Here is a 17917-nt window from a genome sequence, read left to right as displayed (position 1 = left end):
GATGATGTGTGTGTGTCGTGGATGATGTGTGTGTTTATGTGTTGGATGCAGTCTGTGTGTTTGTGTAGTGGATGCATTTTGTCTGTTTGATGATGTGCGGTGGATGCAGTGTGTGTGTTTATATGGCGGATGCTGTGTGTGTGTGTGTGTGTAGTGGATGATGTGTGTGTGCGCAGTGGATGATGTATGTGTGCACAGTGGATGATGTGTGTGTGTATGCAGTGGATGATGTGTGTGTAGTGGATGATATGTGTGTGTGTGTCATAGATGATGTGTGTGTAGTGGATGCTGTGTGTGTGTAGTGGATGATATGTGTGTGTGTAGTGGATGCTGTGTGTATGTAGTTGATGATATGTGTGTGTGTAGTGGATGATATTTGTGTGTGTGTGTAGTGGATGATATGTGTGTGTGTAGTGGGGTCTGTGTGTTTATGTGGTGGATGGTGTGTGTATGTGTGTAGTGGATGCTGTGTGTGTGTAGTGGATGCTGTGTGTGTGTGTAGTGGATGCTGTGTGTGTGTAGTCGATGCTGTGTGTGTGTGTGTGTAGTGTTTTTTTTTGTCTGTTTGATAGTGTGTGTTGGGGGGTATTTTTTTTTTGCTGTTACATTTTTATAACATTTTTATTAAAATGTATTCCCCCTCACTGCCTCTTACCTGTAGCCAGGGAGGGGGGACACTGGATTCCCTGGTGGTCGGGTGGCTCAGCTGGGCTGGTTAGGCCAGCAAAGAGGTACTCAGCAGTCTGCACCTTCCCACTCCGGGCTCTACTTCTGTAGCGAGCCCAGCATGCATTGCATGCCGCAAGTGTTGTCACGGCAACCCGCGGCAATACTTTACAGCCGCGGCTCGCGAGAGTGCCAGAAAGGGAGGTAAGTATAGAAGTCAGCAGGGCCCGCAGGGGCATATATTTATAGCGGTAGGTGCTATATATATATGCACATTAGAGGGTGGGGGGCCCGGACACGCAGAGGATTACCTGTGCAGTCTGGGCCCCCCAGGACCGCTGTGCCTGTGACAACAGTCATGGTTGTCACCCCCTGATGGCAGTCCTGGTGCTAGGAACTCAAAGCTGTATTCCTGGCTCTATAGCTGCCCTTGCCTCCCCCCCCCCCCCTCGTGCCCCCACCGCCGAGTGTGCATTACACCTCCCTGTAGGAAAGCATTGAATCAATGCTTTCCTGTGGGGAAAAATCTGACAATGGAGGTCCTCATGCAGAGCGTGAGGAAGTCCAGCGACAGATAACGGACCAAAGGTTAATTTCGATTCAGACAGCCACTGAAGGCAGACTTTGAGCTGCAATGCAAACATTGCAGTTTCTCTGGAACTGCAATGTTTAATATTGCAGCACTAAAAGCGTCGTAGCTCCCAGACCACTTCACTGAGCTGCCTACTGTGTTCCTTTTAATAATTCAACAATAATAATAAAAAAATTTTTTTTTACACCCCTCATATTATAATCTTTCAGTGAGAGGGGGCATGCTGACCCTAGGTGGTCCAGTGGACTGGATTTTTGGTTGTCACTTCTGATCTGGGGTTTCAGTCTGTTGCTACTGGTTACCACGGCAATGCTCTGAAGCTATCGAAGCATGCAAGAAAGACAAACAGACACTGTCTGACTCTATTCCCCTGATGTTAGAACTCATCGAAGGTAACCTCATCTCCTTATCAGCCCATGAAGGGTCTCAGCTCTCTTTTTGGCCTGATGCTGCCCTACATGGGCTGGCAGGGGACCTCCTTAGATCAACCCTGTGGATCTCATATCACCAGACCTGTTTAAAACTTTTTACGAAACAGTGAATTGCAAAGTGATTTTGCTAAATGTACACCAAAATTGGTCTTATTGGAATTTTTTTCTTTTTTTTTTTATCTTAGATTTGTAAATATACAAGGTTATTTATTACATTGAAGAATTGTTGGGAATTCAAAGCAGTGGCGCATCCAGGGGGGTGGCAACAGGGCAAATGCCCCCCCCGAGATTCTCCCCTGCCGGCTAGTGCAGGGCTGGCACTGACCAAGTGCCAGCCCTGCAATGTGCCTGCGGACCGGGAAGATCAGAGATCTCCCTCCCCGGTCCGCATGCACTATGCTGGCAGCCGGCTGGGGGAGGGAGTGAGAGAGGACTCCTGCAGCTCCGGGTCCTACTCTCGCGAGCATGAAGCGTTGCCGCGGTTACCACGGCAACGCTCCAAATCTCATGAGAGTGAACTCTAGCCCTGGAGCGTGGGCTAGAGTTCACTCTCCCCACTGAAACCCCAATGAATCCCACTGGGACCACCAGGGAAATGTACCCCCTCCTCCCTAAGGTAAGAAGGGAGTGGCCCATAAACACTGCCCCCATACACACACTGCCCCACAAACACTGCCCCAATACACACACTACACACACTGCCCCACAAACACTGCTCCCATACACACACTGCCCCACAAACACTGCTCCCCATACACACACTGCCCCACAAACAATGCCCCCATACACACACTGCCCCCGCACACACTACACACACTGCCCCCACACACACTACACACACTGCCCCCATGCACACACTACACACACTGCTCCCACACACACTACACACACTGCTCCCATACACACACTGCCCCCACACACTACACACACTGCCCCCCAAACACTGCCCCCCATACACACACTTCCCCCATACACACACTGCCCCACAAACACTGCCCCCATACACACACTGCCCCACAAACACTGCCCCCACACACACTACACACACTGCCCCCATACACACTACACACACTGCCCCCACACACACTACACACACTGCCCCCATAAACACACTGCCCCCACACACACTGCCCCTCATACACACACTGCCCCACACACACTGCCCCCCATACACACACTACACACACTGCCCCACAAACACTGCCCCCAATACACACACTACACACACTGCCCCACAAACACTGCCCCAATACACACACTACACACACTGCCCCACAAACACACACTGCCAAACAAACACTGCCCCCATACACACACTGCCCCACAAACACTACCCCAAACACACACACACACACACACACACACACTGCAGCTCTCCCACACCCACACTGCCCCACACATACACTGCCCCCTAACACACACTGCAACCCTGACCTACACTGCCGCCCTCACGCACTCGCACACACACTTCACCGCTCACACACACACTTCACCCCTAACACATACCACTGCTCCTATGCCCTATATCCCAGCAGACCCCAGGTAAGTTGTCAAACTGTTCTTAAACGGTTTGACTACTTACTCTATGGATGGGATCCTGGCACTACTGGCGCCATAACTACTACACTGAGCTGTAGTGGTTATTGTGCCTGGATTATTTATTTAAATAATCTACAAGTGCTCTTCCCGAGATCAGGCTCTGGATCCACTGATTCAAAGTCAAAACAATAGCTGAATTGGAAAAATTCTCCAAGTCAGCTATGTTTCTGGTCTGGGTATTTTGGTCCAAAATTGGAAATTCTCGACAATTTTAACTTCAGTGAATAACCCTGTTAGTTTTCAGTTTACCACCATCAACTGTTTACAGAGTACATTTAGACCACTGAACAGAGTTACCTCGGCTTGTGATAAATGCTTTGAGCTAACAGTAACATTCTTATAAAATAGCACGTCCATCATGTATGCAAGTTGTTTTTTAAAGTATAAACGTGAACTTTGAGACCTTTCCCTCTCATTGACACCCACAAATAGTCCAAGCAAGTGTCAGTTTTATTGCGCTTATGCTATCGCTTGTTTGCTGTTGGTAGTTGGTGCTTATATGAATTGTGTTAATACAATTTATTTTCTGGTAGCCAATACTAACCATCAAGGAATGAACATTTAGTATGTTTGTTGTAAATCACTTGGAAATTAGCACTAATAAGTCATTGTAAATGCAATTATTAAAATAGAACTGCTTCCTGATATCTTCATTATCTAACTTTTGCTTCAGCATACCTGAGTGTATTTTGCTACATGATTACTTCAAAGGGAAACAGTCTCTTTTCTGACCCACCCCCTGTGTGATGGTGAAAATCCAAAACGTGCTGCTCCTCATCTCTACAAGTCTATGCATTACCTTTCTAGGATATATCCTTTGGCTGCAACAAGCTTCATTTGTAAAAAAAAGAATTTGAGTTGTTTTATTCATGTATTTTCATGAATGAAACTACATGGACTTTCTGAACTACATAATGCTGCCTAGCTCAACATTTTCCTTTAAAACGGTGGAAGGATTGGCTGAGATATATCAGACATTTTTTAGTCACTGCAGAAGGAGGTGTATGTTTTACCAGACAAAGTGAAACTTAGGGGTGGCTGTCTTTTTTGCGTTTAAAAATTCTGCTTGCATTTTAGATGAATAGTTTTTATGAATCCCTGGAAAAACCTTGGCCTGCTTATATTTGGCTACAGTTTTGTCCCTTTAAGACGATTTACTTAAGAATTCTAAAATTCTGCCAAATGTTGTTAGATATTGAATTTTAATGCCAAACTCCTCTTCATTGTACTTTAAAATGCTTTGCAGAGTTTGCTGTTGTCAGATATGATGTGCTTATTTCAGAAAACCAGTAAAAAAGCATTTGGACCCAATTTAGAGATTCCTCATGATATTTGCTAGAAATACAGTCATTCCAGTCCATCCTTACAGCCTGTTGTGCCTGTCATGGACCAAGTAACAATGGTGCATCTGTTATCCGTTTCATCCCACCCCAAAATATATTGGAATTTTTGTCACTTGCCCCATATTCTGTGAGAGGGAGACAGGAGGGAGACTATGGAGGGAGGTGAAGGAAGGAGGGATGTAGATAGGGGGAGGGAAAGGAAGAGGAGGAGATGCTGCTTGTGGTCTGCAGCCTGTGAGTCGAATAAAGGGGGATAAAACAAGAAACCTGCGGGCAATGATGGACACAGTGTCGGCGATGAGCCCTGCAGCTCTCAGCTCCAGCACCTTACTGCTCACAGGTTTGTGGACACAGCTGCTGCACACACTAACACACACACACACACACACACACACACAGACATACACAGAGAGCCTCTCACTGCCACATCCAGCTCAGCCCTGGCAGGATGGAAAACATGAGCCTGCTGTGTGCAGTTATGTGTGATGCACAGTCAGCGAGGTATCCAGCCAGATGTTGGCTGTGAAATCCTGTCACCCAGGGAGCACATCTGCAGCACATCAGCTCTGAAGCTGCAGTGATAGCTAACCTCTGGCACACCAGCTGCTAGGGAGTACATTTCCCCTATGATGCTCATCCAGCATTTTGGCTGGCTGAGCATTCTGGGAAATCTAGCTGACATCATGTGCAGGCATCTTGGCTGGAAACCTGTGTGCAAAAGGCTGATGTTTCCGAAAATTCTATAAATATATTCATTCTAACCACACTGGAAACCTGTCCCTTCTCCTGTTCTAAAATATATCTTTATTTTATCATAATAAAGCATATGGTGAACTTATGTATGGAAGTACATACAGACACAATTCATTAAAAAAAATAAAAAAAAAAATCTGTTTTAAATATACTCAAATACACCCCATATACTCCAGGATCTTGCTGCATGTTGGGGAAATAAACTGCTCTCGTGTACATTTTCCAGAACTATCTTACTCGGATATAAATGAGAGCTCCATGTATTTGTGGTTTTGCTGTTGATATTGTCAGTGTCATCATTTTGTTGGTAAAATTGGAGAGATCTAACACAGCACAGTGTGAAGCAGAATGCTGTGTTTAGAGGCACCAGCCAAGCACAGTAGTTGTGTTCCATATTTGGCCAAATATGGAAATGATTGAAATGGGTACTAATATTAACTATTGTGGGTTACTATTATATTGTGATAAGTGTTTCACTTTAATGACTAAATAATGTAAAATTACTAACTGGTCAGTTTTAAATATCAGATCATTAGTAACTAAATTAAAAACTGCTGAGAATTAAAAACTCTCTCTGATATTAGATATATTTGTCCCCAGATCAAATGTCAAACATTTAAGTATTAAATGCTTGGATGTATGGTTCATGTAGTACTGTAAATACTCATGATATGTACAGAGTATCTTAATGTAGTTGAGTTTAAAAAAAATAAAAAAATTTAAAAATCTTTATTCTTTTAATAAATAAATATTAACAAATTATTTATTCTTTTAAGATAGTAATAATATAACACAATAACCATCAGACTATATATACATTTATATTAAATTCAAAGAACACTCCAAGCACCATAACTACTTTAGCTTGATGTAATGATTATGGTGCTTGGATTGTCCTGGCACTCCCCATTGTAAGATTTCAAACCATTTTTGACATGTTTGATTATTTACCATAGGGCGCTGCTCCCTGCCTTTGCTAACATTGCCGGAGAGACAGAAATTTCTAAGTAGTGCTTAGCTAAGAGACTGGGAGTGTCAGACGATCGCCAGGACACTCCTGGCACCATAATCATTATGGGTAGCTGGAGTGGTTATGGTGTTAGGAGTGTTTCTTTAAATAAACTTATTGTTTCATTAATGTATTGCGTAATACTGCAAACACATCAAAAGGCCCTAAAAAAAAAAAAAAGAGGCATGGAGTATCAGAATTTCTGTGGCTTAAAGGAGCCTCTTAGACCTTGAACCATTCTGATCTTATATGATGCAGCTTCGGTGCCCTGAGCAATAAGGTAGCCAGTGCTAGAGTGTAACCGAAGCATGTCAAACTCAAAGTCTAGCATGGGTCACATAAGCAAGGTTTAAGGTTACGTGGGCCGCAAAATAAAAAAAATAAAAAAAAATGTTCATAGAAATGTAGGTTTATTTGGAAAATTACAGTATTAAAAAAAACAGCATCCCCTCTACTAAACCACAGAACCCCCCTCTACTAAATCCCAGTCCCCCCTCCACTAAATCCCAGTCCCCCCATATATTAAATCCCAGTCCCCCCACCCCCCATATACTAAATCCCAGTACCCCCCTTTAGCCAATAAACAGATTCCACTCACATTGCCGTTGCTAGTATGCGACTCCGGAGTCCGGCATCTGGTATACCCCAAATGGCGCCGTCCGCACCCTTTGCCAAATCTGATCCTTCCGCTACTTCTTGAAACCCTGTGAAGGTGGAGCACGTTGATGTTACGTTGGAATGTGACGTGGCGTTGCGTGCCTCCATGCACCTCCAGGTGCTCCACTGTCCAGTCGCAGCCAATGCAACAGTGACCCACACACAAACACTCACTGACACACACTGACAGACACACACACACTGACAGACACACACACACACTCACTGACAGACACACACACACACTCACTGACAGACACACACAGACACTCACTGACAGAAACACACAGACACTGACAGACACGCAGAGACACACTCATAGACACACAGACACACACACTCACTCACAGACAGACACTCACAGACAGACACACACACACTGACAGACACACAGACAGACACACACTCACTGACAGACACACTCACAGACAGACACAAACAGACAAACACACAAACTCACAGATACAAAGACACACAAACAGACAGACACACATACACTGACAGACAGACACACTCACTGACAGACACACACAGACAGACACACACACACACACACACACACACACACTTACACATTCTTGCACACACATACTTTACTTTATTGTTCCCTACCTTTTGGAGCTGATGTGGGGCATCTCCCTGGGGTCCTTCTATCTGCTCCTCACTGCTCCCTCACGATGCCAGGTGCTGGAATTTGACGTCACATTCCGGCGCCCGGCATCACTACAGACAACGCGAGTGTGGAGGAGTGAGGAGCAGGAACACTGAGCTCCCTCCCTGGCCCTCCTCCCCGGCCGGGTAAGTGTTAGCAGAATAGGCACCTGCAATGTGGGGAAAGCAGGTGCCTACTCTGCTAATACCAGCATGTACTCGCAGCTCGCCCGGCCGCAAAGATGTCCCTTGTGGGCTGCATGCGGCCCGCGGCCCGCGAGTTTGACATGCTTGCTGTAGCCTGTCATATGTTTATACATGTATGTTTGTATTCACACATCACCTGACCAAAGTATGTGGAAAGCAGCCAGTCATAAATGTGCAGTAGTGTAGAGCATGTTTTGTAATTTATTGGACATTAAAATGTACCTTTCATAGTATACACAACTTTGAAAATTGAAGACTATAAAATGTATATATGCTGTATGCTGACAACTGAGAGACATGGGATATTTGTCACAGCAACTACCATGCATGTACAGTAGTTTCTGGAAATAATCTTCTAACAAGACAGCATGTCTGTGTCATAGGAGGATGTCTTGGCTGGTGGAGATATTTCCAAGCAGGATCAAATTTATCCGAGGGGGATAGATCAGCAGGCGGATGTTACATTAGTGTAATCATGGTGATGTTGGCAGTGCTGGATGGGACCTTTAGCTTTAAGCAGAGATTTTAAATTGTGTCTTGTCCTCCTGATTTTGGAGGCCTACAAATCCCAGAATTTTTTGAAGGCAATACATGGCCAGAAAATCATGGGAAATAGTTCAGCAACATTTGGGAACCAGAGTTTGAGATGGCTGGCTTAAATGGGTCCTCTGTCTGAGTTATGTCTTAGGTAACACCCCATGTTCTGTGTCAAATTATTTTTAAGCAGTTTGACAGAAATGTAAGGTCCTCTGAGTACCAGTGGTGTAGCCCCTCACTTATCTTATTGCTATTGAGGAAGTTACTTGTCTGCATTGGCAATGTTAATTTTGTTTAACATGGCATTTGTTTACATTAAGACTTGGCCAATGAATGCCATACAAATATGGCTGGAATTGTTTCTACTAATGCAAATCATTGACAGAGAACCAGAGAATGGGGCCATGGGCATGCTTGTAGCACAACCACTACAGCAGGCTGTAGAGGTTGTGGTGCTTAGAGTGCCACTTCAAGGCTTAAAATAATAAGATATATAATTTAACACTCATCATAACAGTCATCATGGGTTCACTATAAGCAGTGCATTTTCTTCTTTTCAGTCTCTTTATACCTATATATACACAGCATATAATTTATACAGTACATATTTGCTTAACACTGGTGTATAGTGATGTCGCGAACATAAAATTTTCCATTCGCGAATGGCGAACGCGAATTTCCGCAAATGTTCGCGAACGCGCAAACCCGTCGAACCGCCATAGACTTCAATAGGCAGGCGAATGGTAAAACCCACAGGGACTCTTTCTGGCCACAATAGTGATGGAAAAGTTGTTTCAAGGGGACTAACACCTGGACTGTGGCATGCCGGAGGGGGATCCATGGCAAAACTCCCATGGAAAATTACATAGTTGATGCAGAGTCTGGTTTTAATCCATAAAGGGCATAAATCACCTAACATTCCTAAATTGTTTGGAATAACGTGCTTTAAAACATCAGGTATGATGTTGTATCGATCAGGTAGTGTAAGGGTTACGCCCGCTTCACAGTGACAGACCAAACTCCCCATTTAACGCACCGCAAACAGTCCATTTGCACAACCGCAAACTCCCCATTTGCACAAGGTTGGATACCAAGCTAGCCATGTCCCGTTCCTTGTCCTCACTGATGTCATTGAAGGTCTCTTCCTCCACCCAGCCACGTACAACACCAAGGGTCCCCGAAAGGTGACAACAAGCCCCATGTATTTTTTTTTTTAAATGTACACTACTGTTACACCAGATATGAGTTGCACTGGTGTGACGCTGTGCCCTGGCAGGCCCTGAAACGCACACGTGTGAAGGAAACTGACTGCTATTATTTCACAGTCAAATTTCTAGTTTTTTTTTTTTTTAATGTACACTACTGTTACACCAGATATGAGTTGCACTGGTGTGACACTGTGCCCTGGCAGCCCCTGAAACGCACACGTGTGAAGGAAACTGACTGCTATTATATTACAGTCAAAAAAGAGTGGTGGCATTGGGACCACCTTAAAAATATTGGATATCGCTAAAAATCATGATCACTATCTACTTTCTCTACAAACCTCTAAAACGAACCAAACTACTCATCCATCCGCTATACCACTTTATCCCACCTAGAACTAGTGCCCAGTTAAAATACTTGACTCTTACTTACCCACACTCAGTCATGCCACACACATTTCACCACTACTCTCACTGAATCCCTCTGACTATGGCTAAATTAATCTTCTACATCAGAACACTACTCCTAAGATTGGGTTGTATCCATGTCTCGGGTCTTTCATTTAGAATAGGGGCAGCTTCGGTCTCCTTCAACACTGACACTCCAGTGCATATTATTAAAAGATTGGGCAGATGGAAATCCTCAGTCTACAACCGATATATTCCTCATCCCGAGAAAGAAATGAGGAAAGCTTTTAAAAGTTTGGCTTTGTAAATTTGATGCAATAAGTGTGTTTTTCTTTAATACCTTTTCACCCTCTTTGCATGAACCCTCTTTACATATATTACTAATATGTTTCTGAACATATATATTATATTATTCACTCACTCACTCACTCACTCTCTGGGCCGGCCTAAGACATCATGCTGCCTAGGTCCAACCAGGGCCGGTGCTTGGATTTTTAGGTAGATAGGTCAAGATGCGCCCCCCCCCCCCAAAAAGAAATCTTCACCTATGTGCCTCTTAACCAGCCCCTCTCCCCTCCCCGACCATTAGTGGTCCCATCCCTGCCCCTTAGTGTTCTTTTCCCCTCCCCCTATTTTCCCTGTCTCTTGGTGTTTCTCTCCTATTCCCTCCCTGTCCCTTGGTGCACCCCACACCCCTTTAGTGGTCACACTCCCCTTCCTGGTGTGCCTCCTATCTCTATTGTTTCATTGCCGAGCGGAGCAGATCCCCTAAAGGAGCTTCAGTTTTCTGTACCCGGCCAGACTGACAGGGAGTGCTCTCTCTGTGAGCACCTCCTGTCAGTCTGGCCAGGTACAGGAAACAGAAGCTCCTGTACCGCGCTCCACTACGCTACACTCTGTACACACTGACAGTCACACACTCAATGACAAACACACAGACGTCACTGACAGACACAGACTCATTGATCTGACACACACTCATTCATTGACACTGACAGACCCACACTGATTGACACTCATTGACAGACACACTGATAGTCACACACAGACTCAATGACAAACATACTCTCACTGATTTGACAGACACACACTCATCATACACTGACAGACACACTCATACACTCACATGCACACACACTCATACAATCACTCACAGACACACACAGACGCACTCACACACACACACTCAGTCACTCACAGACAGACGCTGTCACTCACAGACAGACGCTGTCACTCACAGACACACACGCTGTCACTCACAGACAGACTCTGTCACTCACAGACACACACGCTGTCACTCACAGACACACACACATGCTGTCACTCACTGACACACACTGTCACTCACAGACACACACACTGTCACTCACAGACAGACACACTGTCACTCACAGACACACACACTGTCACTCACAGACACACACACTGTCACTCACAGACACAGACACTCACACACAGACACATGACATACATTCACTAATTATTTTAATAAATACAAATTTTCCACCCAGCCTCCCACCATCTGGACCCCGGCGCGGCAGTGCTGTGATGTGATAAGACGCGGCGAGGGAGCTCTAATCTCACCACTCTGCTCCCTTGCGAGCTGTCTGCTGATACCGCGGGAACCGGAATATGACGTCATATTCCAGCTCCCGCGGCATTAGCAGACAGCCCGCGAGGGAGCAGAGCGGTGAGATTAGAGCTCCCTCACTGCGCCTTATCACATCACAGCACTGCCGCGCCGGGGTCCAGATGGTGGCCGGCAGGAGGGAGAGCTTCCCTCCTGCCGGCCACTGAAATATTGCGCCCCCAGAGCCCGTGCGCCCTAAGGCGGCCGCCTGTGACGCCTTATGGCTATGGGGGGATAATGTATAATAAGCACAGGTTACTGGCTATGGGGGGATAATGTATAATAAACACAGGTTATTGGCTATGGAGGGATAATGTATAATAAACACAGGTAACTGGCTATGGTGAGGATAATATATAATAAGCACAGGTTACTGGCTATGGGAGGATAATGTATAATAAACACAGGTTACTGGCTATGGGAAGGATAATGTATAATAAACACAGGTTACTGGCTATGGGGGGATAATGTATAATAAACACAGGTTACTGGCTATGTGGAGGATAATGTTTAATAAACACAGGTTACTGGCTATGGGGGGATAATGTATAATAAACACAGGTTACTGGCTATGGGGAGGATAATGTTTAATAAACACAGGTTACTGGCTATGGGGGGGTAATGTATAATAAACACAGGTTACTGGCTATGGGGAGGATAATGTATAATAAACACAGGTTACTGGATATGGGAGGATAATGTATAACAAACACAGGTTACTGGTTGTGGGGGGATAATGTATAATAAACACAGGTTACTGGTTGTGGGGGGATAATGTATAATAAACACAGGTTACTGGTTGCGGGGGGATAATGTATAATAAACACAGGTTACTGGCTATGGGGGAGATAATGTATAATAAACACAGGTTACTGGCTATGGGAGGATAATGTATAATAAACACAGGTTACTGGCTTTGGGAGGATAATGTATAATAAACACAGGTTATTGGCTATGGGGGAGATAATGTATAATAAGCACAGGTTACTGGCTATGGGGGGATAATGTATAATAAATACAGGTTACTGGCTATGGGAGGATAATGTATAATAAACACAGGTTACTGGCTATGGGGGGATAATTTATAATAAACACAGGTTACTGGCTATGGGGGATAATGTATAATAAACACAGGTTACTGGCTATGGAGGATAATGTATAATAAACACAAAAAAAAAAATAGAAAAAAAAATGAATGCAGCTTCAGAATTAATCTAAATTGTATGCTGTCTAGGAGGTGGGAGGGTCTGGGAGGGAGAGTCTGCTGCTGATTGGCTGGAATGTGTCTGCTGACTGTGAGGTAAAGGGTCAAAGTTTACTCAATGATGGCGATTAGTGGGCGGACCGAACATCGCATATGTTCGCCGTCCGTGGCGAACGCGAACACGCTATGTTTGCCAGGAACTATTCGCCAGCGAACCGTTCGGGACATCACTACTGATGTATGTTCTAATAAGTTTGTATTTGCCACCAAATACACATTTGTGATACTTTGTTTTCCTGTCTATAATTTTATAGATGTTTTTCTTTGCAAAAGTAGCTCTATGGAGGTTATTTACAATAGTGAGAATTTAATGCAAATTTCACATTTAAGGCCAGAGTAGACAAATTGAAAGCATACCTGACTTTTTTACCTTAATTTCAAAATTCACTTACAGGATTATTTATTAAAGCGAGAATTCATAGTGAATTTACAGTGAATCAGAGTAGCTGTACTGAAAGCATGGGTGAGGGTGACTTAGATCATTTTTCCAACTCGGGTATTTTATAATTTAAATTTAAAGGAACACTATAAGGTCAGGAACACAAACATGTTTTCTTGACCCTGTAGTGTTTTAAAACCACCATCTAGACTCTCTGTCCCCTCCTTGCCCCCTTAATATAATAAAATCTTACTTGTATTCTGCAGCTGACACTGCCCCTGACCTGCCTGCTTGGCTGAGATCATCGTTAATGATTCTCTGAGCCAATCACGATGCTTTCACATAGGATTGGCTGAGACTGCCAAGGAGACAGATCAGGGGCAGAGCCAGCACAAGTCAAACACAACCCTGGCCAATCAGCATCTCCTCATAGAGATGAATTGAATTCATGCATCTCTATGAGGAAAATTCAGTGTCTCCATGCAAAGGGTGGAGACACTGAATGTCAGTCACACTGTGCAGCACTACCCTAGGAAGTAGCTCTAGCAGCCATCTAAAGAGTGGCCAGTGGAGTTATCACTAGGCTGTAATGTAAACACTACATTTTCTCTGAAAAGACAGTGTTTACTGGAAAAGGTCTGAAGGGACTGGTTCTACTCACCAGAACAAATACAATAAGCTGTAGTTGTTCTGGTGACTATAGTGTCCCTATAAAATTCACTTACAGAGTTATTTACTAAAGTGAGAATTCAGAGTTAATTCAAAGTGAATCAGAGTAGCTGTACTGAAAGCATGGGCGACATAGATCATTTTTCCAACTCCAGTATTTTATAACTTAAGTTTGAATTTCATTTAGAATTCTAACTTCAGTGAATACACTGTATGACTTTTCAAAGTGGAGATCAAATTATGTTCCTAAAATCATATAATCCAGTTTAAAACATGCAATATTTTGAGTTAAAAAAAGACACACAAGTGGTATGGACATTTTCACACCTACCAACAGTCCTTCATACCCACCAAAACCGAGAAGCAAGACACCTGTGAGAGGGCAGGGGGTAATGGGTCCACCAAGCAAGAAGGCCAGCACAATGAGGGCAGACCATGTATGGAGCATTGTTTCAGTGATCTCTGCAGGCTCCAAAGTGTTGCAAGTGTGCCTAATGATTGATGAGACCGTTCCCCAAAAGCAGGACACCAGGGAACAAAGTCTGGGTCAGGAAGTGAAAATTGTGACTGCCCCACCGAAATCAGGCATGGTCCTCGAGTTAGTGGAGCAGTCACACATTTGCTCCCAACATACTGGCTTAACAATAGCTCTTTCTCAAAAAAACTGTTTGGCGTACAGTAAAGACCTTGATAAATTTGGAGTACCTTTTCACCTATTGATGTGTGCTGGACATTTTTCTTTTTGAATTCCACATTGAATGGTTGTGTAACGCCAGTCTGTTATTGCACCTTCAAGGATTGAGTACATATAAATTAGTGGTTGCTGGTGGCCCTTTATTTTAAGCATACAGGATCCCACATGTTCTATTTCGATACCGAGTACGCAAATCTTACATCTTTCTTCTGATTCATCCACGAAAAACAGGTGAATAAAATTCTCAACCTGGCATTCAGACATGTAAGGATGACAACCAAATGTGTCACCAGCGATGCAAATTGCCTACAATGTATCCACCTACTATCCTCATTTTATACCGCCAATATTGAGAACTGTACGGTACACACTGGGAAGTAAATTAATTGTCAGCAAAATTATTTGTCAGCAAAAAATAAAAAATAAAACAATAAATAAAACATTAAATAAATAAATATGTATATACTGGTTAGAGTAGTGGTAATGTCAATGCATAAGAACTCTGAAAGCCAGTAAGTGTCTTTCGGAAGACACCTAATGATATCTCTAACCACCTACCTCAAATCCTCATAGATGGTAAGCTTGTTTAAGCAGTGCCTGCTTCAGATATCCCCTTTCTATAACTGTAAAGCAGTGCGGAATATGCTGGTGCTATATAAATGCTTATAATAATAATATTCTCACTTAAAGAAGAAAGTTGATTAAAAAGATACATGTATTAAAAAACAACAATAAAATAGCTAAATTTCATCTTCATTCGTAATGCTCATATCATTGAAAGATAGATCAATATAGGTTTTTTAAATAATATTAATTGTAGTATTAGTCATTCTAGATATGCAAGCAATTCTGTAGAACTGAACAGTCGTATCTTTGCCCAGTGATTGACTCACTGGCAGAGATTCAGTCGGCAGTCATTCTGATTTTCCAGACCACTGGTATGTATGTGCAAAGTAAGACTAGATGCTAGGCTCATAAAAAAAACATGGAAAAACATAGTAAGGAAATCATGGTTCTAAAAATAATAAACAAAATTGATAGCAACAAACAACAAAACAAAACATTGTCAAGGCTGCAGATTGCTCTTTATTTGGGCTGCACCCAGGCAGGGAATTTTGGCAGTGTGAAAAATAATTGCCTGAACATAAGAGTTTTATTTGTGAGAATGACGACTATAATTATGCTTAGATAGAGATTGTACATTTGCAATCGGATTTCAAATTATAGAATGTGCCAAAAGGATCCTGGGGTTAGAATTCTAGAGTTCTAAGTCAAGAAACTATGTCAGTACCAGATAATGGGTAGGTCCATAGATATATGTCACTAATGTCTCCTAAAGTCCATCAGTAAATAAAAAAAAAAAGTGTTTGAAAGCTGATGGTAAGTTTGCTAAAGTCAACTTCTTCAGCTCACCCTCAAACCATCCAACTAATTCTCAGGTGGCCAGTGGATAATTAGGCTCACTTTTAGTCAAGAATAAGATGAGAAACCTCTGCTGAAAAAGTACCCATGAGTTGCCGTAGATTGCTGCTTACCAGCTCTGGGCATAAAGATTAGCGGTCTGAAATTGATAGCCGTGCTGAGCAATGTTTAGTGCATGTGCCACATGGTCACTTGTGGATTATCTTTGTGCTAATGAAGATATGGGACCAGGGCCGGTGCAAGGATTTTTGGCTACACAGGCGAAGATGCATTTTGCCGCCCTCTTTCTTCCCCTTTCCCTCCCCTTAAATGAACTATCTTCGCCTTGTGCTTTGTAACCCCTCTTTTGAATTCCTTACCCCCTTTAGTGTTTCATATCCCCTCTTGTGGAAAAGGTACTTTATTACTATTATTTATATAGCACCAACAAATTCTGTAGCGCTGCACAACAGGGTTTTAGTGGGGGGATAGGGACAGTACTGTGTGGGGCAGGGGCCTTAGCCAGGGGCAGATAGGGGTAGTATTGTGGGGGATTGGGGCTTTGTTCTGATGGGGACATGGGCTGTATTGTAGCAGATTGATTCTTTAGTTTGGGAGTATATGGGCAGTATTGTGGGGGATGGGATAGGAACAATATTGTCTGGGATTGGGGCATTTGTGGGGCAGGGACAGTATTGTGGGGGGTTAGAGACAGTATTGTGGGGCAGGGACAGTATTGTGGGAGATAGGGACAGTATTGAGGGGCAGTGGCAGTATTTTGATAGGGACAGTATTGAGGGGCAGTGGCAGTATTTTGATAGGGACAGTATTGGGGCAGTGGCAGTATTTTGGTAGGGACCATATTGGGGGACAGAAGCAGTATTTTGGAAGGGACAGTATTGGGGGGCTGTGGCAATATTTTGGTAGGGACAATATTAGGGGGCAGGGGCAGTATTTTGGCAGGGACAGTATTGGGGGCAGTATTTTGGTAGCGACAGTATTTTCAGGGCAGGGGCAGTATTTTGGGTGGCTAGGGAAGCATTGTGGGAGAAAAAGGGATGGTATTGGGCAGAAAACACACCCTCCATCCAGTCTCCCTAACTTCTGGAGAACTGCGGTGGATTCTGGGGTTCAGTGGGTTGGCGCTGCGCTCCTCTAAGGGAGCTCCACTGTCTATCAGCACTTCCTATATAGCTCCCTCGCGTGCCCTATGGCGTCACATTCCGGCCCAGGCACCACGGATTAATTATCTGCCATTTAGGCGTTAAACCACTTGTGTTTCTCTTCATGCAGCCCAGGTCACACCTCCCCTTGCTGTGACTGACACAGCCTGCATGAAAAAAAAAATGGTTTCACTTTCAATCAGATTTTACCTACTTTAAAAGTTTTTATCTCCTCCTCTGTAAATTGAACTTGAATTACATACAGGAGGCTCCTGCAGGGTCTAGCTAGCTATGAACCGAGCAGGAGATAATGCATTCTAAATTAAACAGAATTTGCAATAAAGGATTCGTAAACATTAGATGACTCTTTACAGGAAGTGTATAGGAAGGCGGCGTAAGTCACATGCAGGGAGGTGAAACTAGGGCTGCAGAAACAAAGTGATTTAACTCCTAAATGGCAGAGAATTGAGCAGTGAGACTAAAGGGGCATGATCTATACACCAAAACTGCTTCATTAAGCTAAAGTTGTTTTGGTGACTACAGTGCCCATGCCCTGGACCAGATCCTTAAGGGGACACTATTGTAACCAGAACCACACGTTAAACTGTTATGGTTCTGGTTACAATTGTGTCCCCTTAAGGATCTGGTCCAGGGCATGG

The 17917-nt window shown here is 43.7% G+C and overlaps 1 protein-coding gene across 6 annotated transcripts in view; it reads left to right on the top strand.

Annotated features, from left to right (window-relative positions):
* The first annotated feature begins 4829 nt into the window (after positions 1 to 4829).
* SGCE (sarcoglycan epsilon) overlaps positions 4830 to 17917 on the top strand; it is a 108042-nt gene continuing 94954 nt past the window's right edge. For all 6 annotated transcript variants that reach the window (XM_063452268.1, XM_063452271.1, XM_063452269.1 and 3 more), the window contains exon 1: positions 4830 to 4971. In XM_063452268.1, coding sequence (XP_063308338.1) covers positions 4908 to 4971 — 64 coding nt within the window. In that variant the 5' untranslated portion in view covers positions 4830 to 4907. The remainder of the gene's footprint in view (positions 4972 to 17917) is intronic.

This window comes from Pelobates fuscus, chromosome 4, assembly GCF_036172605.1.
Source record: "Pelobates fuscus isolate aPelFus1 chromosome 4, aPelFus1.pri, whole genome shotgun sequence".
NCBI lineage: Eukaryota > Metazoa > Chordata > Amphibia > Anura > Pelobatidae > Pelobates > Pelobates fuscus.
This window is presented reverse-complemented; position numbering and strand designations above follow the sequence as displayed.